This window comes from Anolis sagrei, chromosome 6 (assembly GCF_037176765.1).
Source record: "Anolis sagrei isolate rAnoSag1 chromosome 6, rAnoSag1.mat, whole genome shotgun sequence".
Lineage (NCBI taxonomy): Eukaryota > Metazoa > Chordata > Lepidosauria > Squamata > Dactyloidae > Anolis > Anolis sagrei.
In genome coordinates, this window is record NC_090026.1 from 51,271,884 (window position 1) to 51,286,346 (window position 14,463).

A 14,463-nucleotide genomic window follows, 5' to 3' on the forward strand; every position below is an offset into this window, starting at 1 on the left:
ATGATTTATTACGGTCTATGACCAGCACACTATAGAATGGCGCACAGGTGCCCAAGGAAGGGCATCGCAGTTCCCAAGTAGGTCAGATAAAAAAAAAACAGATTAAAAACATGTTATAAAATGGACCAGTCCACGTTAGAGCTCCCTGTCAGGCATGGCCACCCCCAGCTCCTTCAAGGTCAAGCCAGTCACTTAATTCATTTAACTAGTGTCACAAAAAACCCTGATGTGGAACCATGTGACCTTTGACAGTCAATTCTCCATGAAAGTGAGAATCACGAATAAAGAAACTACTATTTTTTTTTTTACCAGAGAAAGTGTCTCTCCGGGAATTTCTAGATCTTCCAGCATGACTTTGGTCAATTTCTGCTGGAAGCTGACCACAAAACTGCATTGAAGGACTTAAGAGATTCTGATGGAAGTGTTCTTTCTAGAAATCTCTATGTTGTCCAGGATTACTTGAAAAAGTTGGAGATAGACTCATACTGGAGGACCTGGAGATTCCTCATAAGAATTTAAAAAGTCAAATCTATTAATCATCAAACCTGCAAAAACCAAAACGTGAAAAATTATTCCACCCCCACCCCCCCCTTGAACAAAAATCATCCTTGAACCTCTGAGAGTTGTTCTTTGCCATTTCACTACATTTAATGGAGTTTTGCTCACTTCAACTTTTTAGGTCTTTAGAAGTTTTCCTTCAAACTTTGCACAAAGCCTTTTTCAAAGCAAGAAGTGACCACAGCAGGAAGTTTGAACACTTCCTGGCTTGAAGAAAAGACATAGAAAGGCCTCTCTGTGGGTGTAAGTGTCTCCAAGTAGCCTGTCCACATGTGGTGACCTTATAATTATTAGGCTTCTAGAACTCAATTCTTGAAAACATGGCAAAATTGTCTATTTAGAAACTTGAGTGGTGAGACTAACCATTAGAAGGGAACGGTCCAGGCAAGTAGAATTCTTTAACTAGGAAACTATATGTCAGACTTCAAAGTCAAGGACAGTTCTTGTTAAAAGGATTAAGTCTATAATAAATGGTTTTGCAACCTTTTGTGGGGGGAGAGGCATTCAAAACTCAAAAAGTGCTAATAGTGACCATGTTAAATAATATTTCAACAAGCAGTTATAAGGCCATATGTTCCGTATTTCAAATGCTGATTAAGTATATAATTAATTTCAGTTCCTGACTCTCCAAAAATATAATGAAAACATGATATTAGACATTCTAAGATTTTTTTCATGTATTTTTCCATAAAATTGCTACTGTGGGAACTCAAATGGCAAGATTCATTTACAATTCATGAAGACAGCTATTTAATAGTTCCTGCATTTGGGGGGAAAACCCATCCAAATACATATTTCACATTAGCCCTTTGATGGGTATTTTCTATCGCCTGCTATTTGCAGAAATCAATTATATTGTAGTAGCTGTGTCGGTACAACTATAGAAAAATTGTCCAAACTAGTAAGAGCTGGATTAGTAAGTTTTACGCTGGTGACAAATTTTGTTACTTATAATGTGGAAAAATCACAAATGATAAGTCATGATATTCAAATGCAAGATTCATACATCAATTGAGAAACTAATGGGATGAATTCTATTGGTAGTCTCAACTAAAGAATAATTACTAAATCAATTATTGATCAGTGAGTCAATGTTCATGCCAATCCCATTGACTCAATGGTTCTACAAACAGGATTACGGTCCATAAGGGATGGCCCTTATACTGCCATCCAACTAAACTGACCCTAAGGAAATTTACTATTTTTCACATTGTTTTGGCCATTGTGAAACAAATATCTTGGAAAATGTAGTATTGGAACTTCCCCCACTTTGTTGTTTAGTGCAAATCGTTGACACAAACAGGAGAGGGGCACAGGACTAAACCAGTATATTTAACCACTAGGTTTGATGTACAGTAAATGTATCTGCTATTTTGGTGGACTGAAGGCTAAAACACTGTCACATTCATGAAAAATTATTTATTTATTTATTTATTTCTACCCCGCCCTTCTCCCTACAAAGGGGACTCAGGGCGGCCTCACATAAGCATCAAATGATGCTATCAACATATACACCACAGGAATTTCAATTAAAACAATAAAACTCAATTTAAAACATTATTCAATTCATTAATATGTAATAACTGTGAAGAACTACATCTCATTGGGATTACTGTAAACCCTATATAAACCTACTTTGGTTTTCCTCTGGTCTAGGCTGTCTTGAGAACTAAGGGAAAAGGAGAAAAGAATTAACACATATTGATCCTAATAACACTGAACACTCACTTAATTTTCCAGCTTCTCAAGGAGTATGTGCAATGGTGTGGAATTAAAAAATATTAAAGGAGAGCAAACAATACCTAGGTAAGAAGAGAAACCAGGCCACTGCTAAACTATAGAAAAAGCTGCAAATTTTGAAAGATACTGGAAACAGTCAAAACTTCTGTTTACGTTTTTAACTATGATCACATTTACTTCCTTTGCACTCAAGCTTTATAGCTAGCTATCTTTTTAAAAACCTGTAATTCCACAGAAAATTGTTATTTACATGCTGTATAGTTATATCTATATAAAAAAATGTAATGTTCGTTTGTGGTATTAACACAACTCAAAAACCCCTAGACGAATTTACATCAAATTTGGCAGGAAAACACATAGTAATCCAATCTATGTCTTTCAAACAAAAACAAAAAAAAACCTTTAAAAATGAAGGGGAAATAACTTAAAACTCCCCAAAAAGAAAAATACCTTAGAGGGGGTGGGGAGGGGGAGGGGAAGGCTAGAGGAGACACACTGATGACCAAAGAGCTGATCTCAAACGGAATAGCGTGCTTCCAGGTTCCCCAGGCCAAAAGTTACTCTTCAAGATCAAGACTGTAAGTCTTTCTTTCTTCTCTCCTTAGGGACGTATGTCCTTTTTCTTTTTTCTTATTCACACAGTTTTGTCTTTAAGATATTTCTTTGTTCTCCTTTTCTAGAAAATTTAGAAGTTTGTCCCAATTCTATCTCATCAGCCAAAAGCAGGCCCACACTTCCCATTGAAATATTAAGTTTATTTATTTTTATTTATTTTATTTACTTTGCATTATTTCTACCCGGCTCATATCAGCCCGAAGGCGACTCAGAGCGGCGTACACAGTCGGCACAATTCGATACCATAAAATACATACATTGATAAACAAAAGAACATTATAGTGCGGTTAGACATAAAAACAGTGCATCATAACAATTTTAAAAACAGAAAACTATATCCTCACATTCAAGTCCTTATCCGTTCCATCATCTTGGGCCGTTCCTGGGTCATTTTCCAATTCAGTTTGTCTATTATTCGGAGGTTCCAAATGCTTGCTCGAAGAACCAAGTTTTTACTCTTTTCCAAAAGGTCAAGAGGGAGGGGGCTAATCTGATATCCCTAGGCAGGGAGTTCCACAGCCGAGGGGCCACCACAGAGAAGGCCCTGTTTCTCGTCCCCGCCAGACGTGCTTGCGTTTATATTTGTTAAAATTGTTCTTCATTTTAACTATTGTATTGTTTTAAAGTGTATTTTGCACTACAAATAAGTGTGCAGTGTGCATGGGAATTCATTCATGTTTTTTTTAAATTATAATCTGGCCCTGCAACAGTGATGTGTAGAGGCTTGGCGAGGCAAGCCCTGGCAGCAGCTAGAACCACCGTAGAGCCTCTTTGAGGCCCAAGTGACCACCAGGCAACCCTCCAACCAAGACCAGAGGATTGCAAGGCAAACCTGGCAGCAGGAGCAGCTGCCACCGTTAAGGAGCTGGCCTTACCTGCTTTGGAAGCCAAGCATATGTGCACAGCCACACACACACAGGGGCTCCCTTTCAACTGGTTGGCCATGAGTTGGGAGGGCTTAAATAGTGTCTTCCTTTGCAGCGAAAAGAGTTTGGGCTGCATAACCTTTGGGGCTCCCTTCAAACTGAATGGCCATCTCTCAGGAGGGCTTTGGAGCTGAAAGGTCTGTCACGTAGAAGCATTGAAGCCGCAGGCCCACTCCAATTGTGAAAGAAGATTCACCAGCAGTCAAAATGGCAGAGTTGGTGGTTGAAGTTGTGGGGAAGCAGCAGTTGAAGCTCTTGGGTGGCACAGAGCCCAACAAGGTAAAGAGGGCCCTGAATCGAAGGAGAGAGACGGAGGGCGGGGAGGGAGTCCAGGGAGGGAGACGGATTGCTGGGAAGAGGCCCTTTGACACCGTGCAGGGAAGGACAGGCACGGGAAACTCTTTGGGGTATAGGAAGGGGCCCCAGAGGCCATCCAGTCCGAACTCATTTTGCAGTAAGAGAAGACACCATCAAAGCCATCCTGACAGATGGCCATGCAGTTGGAATGGAGCCCCAAAGGCTGTTCAGTCCAACCCCCTTTGGTCATAAAAGAAGACACCATCAAAGGCTTCCCTGGGCCACAGCAACGTAAATCCAGCTCTTTCTCTTTTCTCTCATTTACCATTTAAGCCACACATGGCCACAGCGACGCGTGGATGGGTACAGCTAGTGCAGTTATATGCATGGAGGAATTTAGTTTTAGAATTACAAATCACTATTTAATGCTTTTATTTGTTATGACATCAATTAATACAATTTTAATCACTGAGACAAAAGGAAAAGAGAGCTCCTGTGAAGCAATGATTTTGAAGGGGATTAAACCTATAGGTTTTCAACATGTCAGAGAAAGCTGAATTGTTCCTTGTAAGGTACTACACAGTAAAAGGAGCCTTATGCATTTTTCCAGCTATATTGTGACAGAATATAATTCCCAGATAATCAAAGATGCTGATAGATAAGTGTTCGTATACAATTGTGTTTGCTGGTACATTCTTAAAAGAAACTTTGCTGGTGACGACTTTGTAGCCGAGAGCTCCAGTGGCAATACGGATCATCCTACAGTTCTTGGGCGGTCAACCATTTTGCCCTTAGGGCCGCACATAGCAATAAGTAGTGTGTTGGGGTCATGTTGCGATAGGTATGAACAATGATGATGGAGGATGTGGTCAGGGCTTCCTTCACCCTCACATTTTCCCCTTCTCTCCTGCTTTCCTACTCTTATTCAGAATCCTTTGCTTCACACGTTTTCCATGCCCTTTCCTGACAAAGCAACACTGACAGGCACACAAACATACATACCTACATACTGAAGCAATTAACAAAAAAAACTAAAAGAACACATAAAATGAGCACAACATTTTGACTTTCATCTTTTCCAAGACAAAACTGAGCTACATTTTTATAACCAAAGACTAAATGTTTGGTTCATTTTGTAGAATCAAAGAGTTGGAAGAGACCTCATGGGCCATCCAGTCCAGCCCCCTGCCAAGAAGCAGGAATATAGTATTCAAAGCACCCCTGACAGATGGCCATCCAACCTCTGTTTGAAAGCTTCCAAAGCAGGAGCCTCCACCACACTCCGGAGCAGAGAGTTCCACTGCTGAATGGCTCTCTCAGTCAGGAAATTTTTCCTAATTTTCAGATGGACTCTCCTTTCTTGTAGTTTGAAGCCATTGTTCCGTGCCCTAGTCTCCAAACAAGCTTGCTCCCTCCTCCCTGTGACTTCCTCTCACATTTTATACATGGCTATCATGTCTCCTCTCAGCCTTCTCTTCTTCAGGCTAAACATGCCCAGCTCTTTAAGCCGCTCCTCATAATAATAATAATAATAATAATAATAATAATAATAATAATCCTTTATTTATGCCCCGCTAACATCTCCCAAAGGACTCGGTGCGGCTTACAAGAGGCCAAGGCCCAACACATCAATAAAACAACAGCATAACAAATACAACAATAAATAAACTCATAAAACAAGCAATAAACATTAAAACAATAGCAATAAACATTAGACAATAACACCATGACACATTTAAAACTAAGGCCGGGCCAAATGTAATGATTAAAATTTTAAAATGCTGAACATGACAGGTGAGATGGATAGGTTTTTGGAGATAAGTGCGGTGTGCAGACAATCTTAATCTCTAGTAAAGTGCAATTGGGACATGATGCTAGGAGTTTCCTATTCTGGGAAGGCACACTGGAATAACCACGTCTTCAAGCTCTTCCTAAAGACTGCCAATGTTGGGGCTTGTCTGATATCCTTAGGGAGAAAGCTCCAGAGTCGGGGGGCCACCACGGAGAAGGCCCTGTCCCTCGTCCCCACCAATTGCGTTTGCGACGCAGGTGGGATCGTGAGCAGGGCCTCTCCAGATGATCAGAGAGATCATGTGGATTCATATATGGAGATGCGGTCACACAGGTAGGCGGGTCCCAAACTGTTTAGGGCTTGGGACCCGCCTCATAGGGCTTGTTTTCCACACCCTTGATCATTTTAGTCACCCTCCTCTGGACACATTCCAGCTTGTCAATATTTTTTTAATTTCTCTTTGTTAATTGCTACAATAAATGTGTGTGTGCACGCACACATGATAGTGATGAACTGCATTCTTTTGGCATCCAAGACAGGAGAGTTGCTGTTGGTTTGCTTTTAGTTTACTGTACACACAGTTCCACCGACACTGTCTCAATGTAATGAAATGGGGAAATTTTAAGACAGCTCGGTGTGCTCAGATCTCATAGAACATCCCTTATGCAGTTGTTATGCAGGCTGGTGGAATAATTTAACTAACATAATTTAACCCATAGGGAAGGTATGTGGTTATGACGTCCTTCATGCACATTCTTCCTTTGCTAAATGGTGCCCTAGGCAGCCCACTAAACAATGGTTGGGCAGGGTAGGGAAAGTGCAATTTAGATGTGGAGAACACAGCATGGAATGAGTCCCTCCCACATGTCTCCACCTGAATACGGTCTCACTCATGTCATTCTGCCAGATTGCTGAATGACATGTTAGTGGGGAATGACGGAGACTGGATTTTAGGGGCTTGGGCTCCCATAGTGGGCCACAAAGAAGGATTCCAAAACACCCAGGCTGTTTGTCTGTGCAATAGTGAGAAGCAGGACACTGAATTACACAATAAAAGCTTATCATCTACAGCAATAGTCTCATATTAACACATTTCTAGATAGAAATTATGCACATATTAAACATCCTAAGCACAGTCTTGGAAGTGCTGAGGCTTGGTCATGATGATTCTTGGAGTGGCTTTACTCCTTATATCACAGCCTTTGCAAATTTGCTACAATAAAGACATAACTGCAAAGACAAAATGCAAAACCGTCAGAGAACTGAAGAACCCTAGGCTGTACTGGGATATTTGGGAAAATAATTTTGACTTAATATTTTGCATATTTGACACAACATTCACTGATGGAGTACTGAAGTACTGTTGCTTGTATAAATAAGAAGGAATTAAGTATTTTTCTTTTTCTTACCCTGACTCTGGAGGCTTGGTTGTAGTTTAATCTCATGAGTTCGGCAAACCTTTGCTCATACAAGTGAATTAGCAACACAAAGTAAAGAGCTGAGTTCATTAGGTCATCCTGGGCCTGTATGTAGAAAGAGATCTTCTCAGTTGCTTTCCAGATTGTGTCACAAAATTATTCTCTCCCAGCTGGGCCCAGCATTAACCTGTCTGTCATAAAACTCACACTTGGGGCCAAATAGACTGAGGAATGTGATGGGAAAGTATTCTGCTTGACTCACTGATACAGCAATATTTGTGTTCTTAAAATCAGACTGGCTTTCTAAATGAACAAGACAGATGCAGGCTTAAACAGAGATCAATTAGGTAGCAGCTTTATGTGCACACACCTTATAGATGCACTGGGCCAAATAAAATTTAGAAGACGCGTTAGCAGTTTTAATTAATTTATTTTTTTGAAATGCAGCATCCAGAAAAATCAATCTGACTGAAGTAAGAGTCAGGGAGAAGTGAATTCTAGATGTTTTGCCAATCAAAACAATTATTCTCTGTTATTCTCCCACTAGGGAGGATTATTTTGTTATTCAAAACCTCTATAAGCCAAATGTTGTAGAAGAGCCTGTGAGTAACGTTGCAAGCAGTAGTATGGTTGCCAGAAGGGGAAAAGGAGTTACTCACGAGCAGGAGTCTGATGAGGAACAACAGAGGAAAAGGATCCGGGATATACTTGTGACACCTACAGATGAGGACTCATTTGAGGGGTTCCCTGGGGATGGTCAATGAGTGAAGGAGAGGAGGGAGACACAATGGATGGGAATAGGGGAAGAAAGAGGCTTATTCGGGAGCAGGTATCGGATGAGGAGTGACAAAGGAAGAGGATCCGGGATATACTTACGGCACCTACAGAAGAGGAATCATTTGAGGGATTCTCTGGGGATGATGGGTCACAGAGTGGGGAAAACGAGGATGACACCATGGATTGGGCTAAGGTAAAGGAAGTGCAGGCTATTTGTGTGGAGCCAACATCTAGTGATACGTTTATGGGATTCTCTGGGAGTGAATACTGGCAATTGGGGAATACAGCTGAGTCTTGGGGGGATCTAAGTCTTGACAGGAGATGGAGAAGATGGAGGGATGGGCGTAGGACTTCACATGAAGAGTTGTGAGCAGCTGCAAAGGATAATCATGGGGCGGTGGTCATTTCATCTTATAATGAGGATGTGTAGATAAAAATGGGTTCGGAAATGGGGGATATTTGCAGAAGGCAAGGTGTTGGTAAATGTTCGTGCATTGGGTACTGTTTGGACTTGTCGCTGCCTGTTCGTGTTCAGGGTTTGGGATCTGCAGGTTGCTGTTCCTATTCGTGTGTGCTTTCGTCTCGAATTAGATTCTCGTGAGTGTGGATTTCTCCCTTCTTGGACCTTGGATCAGTAGACTACAACGCTGCTTCTGTGGACTTTGGAACCGCGCTACTTTGGATTTCTCTTGCTACGACCCTGGACTTTGGCTGACTACGCTTCTCGCCCTGCGGCTTCACTGCTTTTGTTTACCTATTGCATGCTGTGCCTTCTTTGTGTGACCTCGGAGTACTGTGTTTAATACAGTTCTTTTGCCCGGATAATCCGGATTATATTTCCGTTTACCTTTTGAACCAGGTCTGGTTTTACATTTGAGTTTTGGCCAGAGGCACTGAGTTTAAGTGCCTCTGTGTCCTTTTCCTTTGCTACAATAAACTCTGTTTTGGAACTAACTTTTGAGTCTGGCCCTTTAAGGCATCTGTGATTCCAACACCAACTTTTAGGATACATTCTTCCAAGGTGGTATGCAATGAAAATTTGGAATCATAAGATATAATACAATAATAATAAATGCACTAAGAGAATAATACATAGCCCCGTTCTCAATTCAATTACAGGCTAAGCAAAACCAAGAAAGAATTTAGGGCCTACTTAAAGTTCTGTAACAATGTAGTCCAGAGGTCATCTATTAGACTAATACAAATGAGGCCATAACCATGAAATCCTGTTTTTTATGCCGATCACTCTGATTATTCTTATTAGAAAGGCACAGAATCAGGGCTAGCTCTGATGATCTCAACATAAGAAAAATGTGAGGATGTTATTCTATATAGTTTCCAGCTCAGTTGTGTCTTTTCTGTGACAGTGTAACCTAGATTGCATTTAGACTTGTAAACATGGCTATCTTGCATCTCCAGTACACTTGTGTTAATTGTTGCACTTATTTGTAAAACATTCCGGCCTGTAATAAAAATAGCTGTACAGCAGGTTTATATATAGAAAAATTCTACCTGGTGTCTATTTTTCATTTTTCTCTAGCAATAATTAACACTCAATCTGCCTTTTTTTCTTTGCTGCACTCTTAGAATCAGTTTTTCATCACCCCGTTGTTCGATGCAAATTGCCTGCCCTGTCTGCTAAGGGATTACAGGAGGACTTTATCAGGGCGCCAGTCTGGTTTCTTACCTGAGACTGCTGATGGTTTCTGTAATAGTCATTCACATTAAAATCATCCAGATCCACAGTAAGGCTCTGTTTACAGAGTTCACATGTTTTCACTGCACCAAGCTCAGCACCTGAAGAACATAAATCCATAGCTTTATTTTGTATGCAATATAACTTGTATAGATTGTAGGGCTAGGGAAAAACAATCATGTTCAAGCGAATACTATTCTAGCCATCTCCTCTATTTAGGGCTGTGTATGCTTCCGGCATCTATAGCCACAGAATACAAAATTTGGTGAACAACCTATCACACAATCATAAAATTGGAAAGATGCACAATGGCCATATAGTCCCATTTCTTCTGTGTAGAAACTAAAGTATCTGGACATTTATTTTATAGCTTGGAAATAAGGATCAAATACATTCTTTGATTAAATGGAATATATAGATCTATTTCAATCTGGCTATGAGACAGACAGCCTTGGTAGATGACTTATATGGGGGACTGCACAGGAGGAGTGCGCTCCTATTGATCCTGTTGGACCACTGAGCAGCTTTTGATACCATCAAAATGGGTTCCTTCTATGACACCTCTCCAGCATAGGGTTTGGGAATTTGGAAGGTGATGCTAGGGGAAGCCTGTCCATATCCTGACATCCCTCGGAGTTTGGTTCTGTCCCCATGCTATTTAACCTCTATATAAAAGCACAGATACAGGTGATATGGATTGTGAGGTTTAGTGTCATCAGTATGCTGATGCTATACAATTCTATATCTCCTTCTCATCCAACTCCAAGGAATCTGCTTCTATACTAAACCAGTATCTATCTACTATCTCTACTATCAGTAATATACTGGATGCATGTGAACCAAATGAAGATTAATTCAAACAAGACAGAGGTGCTACTAGTCAATTGGAATGCCAATCAGGGAATAGGGACGCAACTTCTGCTGAATGAGGTTACACTCCCTAGGAAATCTCAGATTAGCATTTTAGGTGTGCTCCTGGACTCAGATCTGAATCTAGATGCCCAGGTTTCCACAAGAAACAGGAAGATGACGGCTTATTGTATGCTGCTAGATAATTCTGTTATCATACATGGAAATTATCAGTCATGGTAATTAAGTACCAACCTCTCAATTTCAAATAAGGAGTATAATTGTTTAAATTTGAAATGCCCAGGTCCTGGACCAAAGTAGAACAAAAGAGCTAGCACATTCCATTTATCAATAACTAAATAATTCATGGATCATTCATAAAGGGATAAGGTAAAGACTCCAGGTGCTGAAAGGTCTTTTTAAAAAACTAGGTATTACATCAATGATTAAAGAACCTTTTAAAAAAATCTGCTCATGCAAAGACTGTATGTTTGTAATTTATGTGCAACTCAAACCCTCTGCACAGGGATTGTGGTGCAGCTGGCTGAGTGTCAGCTGCATTAAGATCACTCTGACCAAAAGGTCATGAGTTCGAAGCCAGCCCAGGTTGGAGTGGGTTTCCAACCAATTGTGTAGCCTGTTGTCGATCTTTGCAACCCGAAAGACAGTTGCATCTGTCAAGTAGGAAAATTAGGTACCACCTTAAAGTGTGAGGAGGCTAAATTAACTGATTTATGAGGCCATAAAGAAAACTCCAGCAAAGCATTCCAGCGGGGAAGCATGCGGGGAATGCGGAAGTGCTTCATCAGCGTCGCAGATGGACGATGAAAGCGACAGCTCCCGTGGCGGCCAGAAAAAGTTAAATAGCCTCTGTGTATGTCTGTATATGTTTGTATGTCAAAATTGGCATTGAATGTTTGCCATATATGTGTACACTGTAACCCGCCCTGAGTCCCCTGCGGGGTGAGAAGGGCAGAATATAAAAGCTGTAAATATAAATAAATAAATAAATAAATAAACATACTGTTTTGTCATCATTCTGTTAATAGCTCATGCAGACATTTGCAGTTTCCTTTAAAAATGACTGTCCTGACAGATCACATAGCTTTTTGCTTACTTTTGTTTACCTAGGAGGGTTAGCAATTCTGGTATCTTGTCAGCTGCTAAGTTCTTAAAAGTTGCTATTAATACTAAACCACTGTGTGTTATATGTGTGCGAGTGCACAAACGCGTCTGTGCCTTCAAGCTGTCTGTCAAGTTATAGTAGCCTCATGGATTTCATAGGGTTTTCTTAGGCAAAGACTACTCAAAAGGTAGTTGTGCCAGTTCCTTTCTTTGAAATATAGCCAACAACATATGGTATTAATTGGTGGTTTCCCATCCAAAGATTAACTAGAGGTGACCCTGCTTAGCTCCCCAGATCATATTGATTCTGGTATCACCAGTATTCAGTTTCTACTAAACTGTTCATGCTTGATAATTAAAATTGTTCCTGACAATGTTTACACTGTAATATATATTTCCCTTTAATCTTCTTCCTAATTTGGTATGCACTGTGGCCAAGTGACAGAATAAATTCATTGAAGTTTCTGGGGTTTATTTTATTAATCCAAAACATTACGGCATCTTGTTTCCCAAGAATATTCTAGGAACACTGCTATGTCATCACATAGCATAGGTCACATGGAGCATTTTAGACCACGTAAAAACAACAGCCAGCTAAGCACAGACAAGCATGGACAAGCTTAGACCAGCATTTTAGCTTTGTTTTACATACGTTTTGAAAGACAGAAACTCCTCATCTACTTCAAAGTGTTAACAGCTGTAATTTTATTTGACTCCTATAAAAGTCTCAGATTTGCAATTTCCTCCCATAGCAGTTGCTTAGAGTATTTCAACCAGACATAAATAAATTAAATAGTGATCTTATATTATATAGATTTCCTTCCCACACATGTCTTGGCTGCTGGGCAGCCATTTTAAGGCTTATCTCTCAGAAGAGGGTGGCTTTATCAGGAAAGGAGGAGAAATGGGAGCTATCATCCTGCTTTTTTCTTTCCTTGTGTCAGGAGCGACTTGAGAAACTGGAAATTGCTTCTGGTGTGAGAGAATTGGACATCTGCAAGGATGTTGTCCAGAGGACACCTGGATGTTTTGATGTTTTCCCATCCTTGTGGGAGGCTTCTCTCATGTCCCAGCATGGAGAGCAGGAGCTGACAGAGGGAGCTCATCATGTTTTGATGTTTCCCCAACCTTGTCAGAGGCTTCTCTCATGTCCCAGTATGGAGAGCAGGAGCTGACAGAGGGAGCTCATCTGCGCTCTCCCCGCATTCGAACCTGCGACCTGTCAGTCTTCAGTCCTGCTGCCGCAAGGGTTTAACCCATTGCGCCACCGGGTGCTCCTATCATCCTGCTCAAATGGCCGAAGCTCCATGCTGGCCTTTGTCTCTTGCAACACTTCAGCCTTATCTATATAAATAAAAATGTGATGTTCATAACTCAAAAACCACTGGATAAATTGACACCAAATTTGGACACCATACACCTATCAGGACAACGAGTGACCATCACTCATAAAAACACTGAAAAACACAACAGAAGAGACCTAAAACCCAAAACACAAAACAAAAAAACATTATAACGCATGCGCAAAACCACATATATACACAAACATACACATATACACAAATATATACATATCTATACGCATAAACACACACAAAACACATATACACAGACTGGGCCACAGCAATGCGTAGCAGGGGATGGCTAGTGCTTAACAAAAATAAGGATAATTGCTTGCTTAAGACAGAAGAAAGGCTGAGATGTTATTCCTCAGTATTGTGTTTGTACTACCTACTTCAATGTACGAGGTACTACTACTATGTCTCCCCTATAACTGTTAGGGTGATAAGGAAAACAGATGGAAACAACTACATTGTTAGTAAAAATACTGAGATTAAAAACAGACGTATAAATAAAAAAGACAGGAAATTCTCCTTGGGAGAATTATACATTTCTTGCTTTCTTTGCACTCACAGGCCCAATGTAAGAATGTAGTTCTGCAGTTGTTAAAAATATGCTGAAAGTGGACCACGCAGCTATCACAAAACTACTACACACCAATTGTCTGGTATTTGGGCATATTTTCTAAACTAAACTATTTGAGACACTATATTTTATGCAGAAAAATCAAAAAGTGTTTTGTTTAAATTTAATCTGAAATAAGTAACGGAGTCTTTGCTCTAACTAGGGTTAAAAGCGGTATATAAATACTGTAAATAAATAAATAATAAATAAACAACTATGAGATCGTCAGGGCAGACATTCACTTGGGAACACAGGAACATCATTAGAGGATTGAAATACTCCTTTGAGGATAGAACCATCCACACAAATCATCTGTGGCCAGGGAGAAAGGCAGAGAGTAATTGGACGTGACGGCTCTTTGCCCATCAATATCCATGTTTATTTATTTAGACCATTTCTACCCCGCCCTTCTCACCCCCGAGGGGGGACTCAGGGCGGCTAACACAGGCAACAAATCAATGCCAACAGTATCAAAACAACAATATAAAACAGCAATATAAAATCCATTACATAACAATTAAACAGTGATATTAATTAAAATTACATAACCACATAGAACAGATCACATAATCACAGGTCATAAAGCCATTTCCAATTTTCAAACAATCCTATTGTACGAGTTCAGTGCCTAAAGTGCTGCTGCGCCCACTAGCCAAAGGCTCCAAAACCATGTCTTTAGTTTTTTCCTAAAAGTAAGGAGGGAGG

At 40.3% G+C, this 14,463-nt stretch overlaps 1 protein-coding gene across 4 annotated transcripts in view; it reads right to left on the minus strand.

Annotated features, from left to right (window-relative positions):
- MARCHF10 (membrane associated ring-CH-type finger 10) overlaps window positions 1-14,463 on the minus strand; it is a 56,674-nt gene that overhangs the window by 6,967 nt on the left and 35,244 nt on the right. For 3 of the 4 annotated variants that reach the window (XM_060781296.2, XM_060781297.2, XM_060781299.2), the window contains 2 exons: window positions 9,811-9,920; window positions 7,338-7,451 (listed from right to left, as the gene is read on the minus strand). In XM_060781296.2, the coding sequence (XP_060637279.2) occupies window positions 7,338-7,451; window positions 9,811-9,920 (224 nt within the window). Of the gene's footprint in view, window positions 1-2,193; window positions 2,228-7,337; window positions 7,452-9,810; window positions 9,921-14,463 lie in introns of all 4 variants that reach the window. The other variant, XM_060781298.2, reaches the window with a different exon arrangement.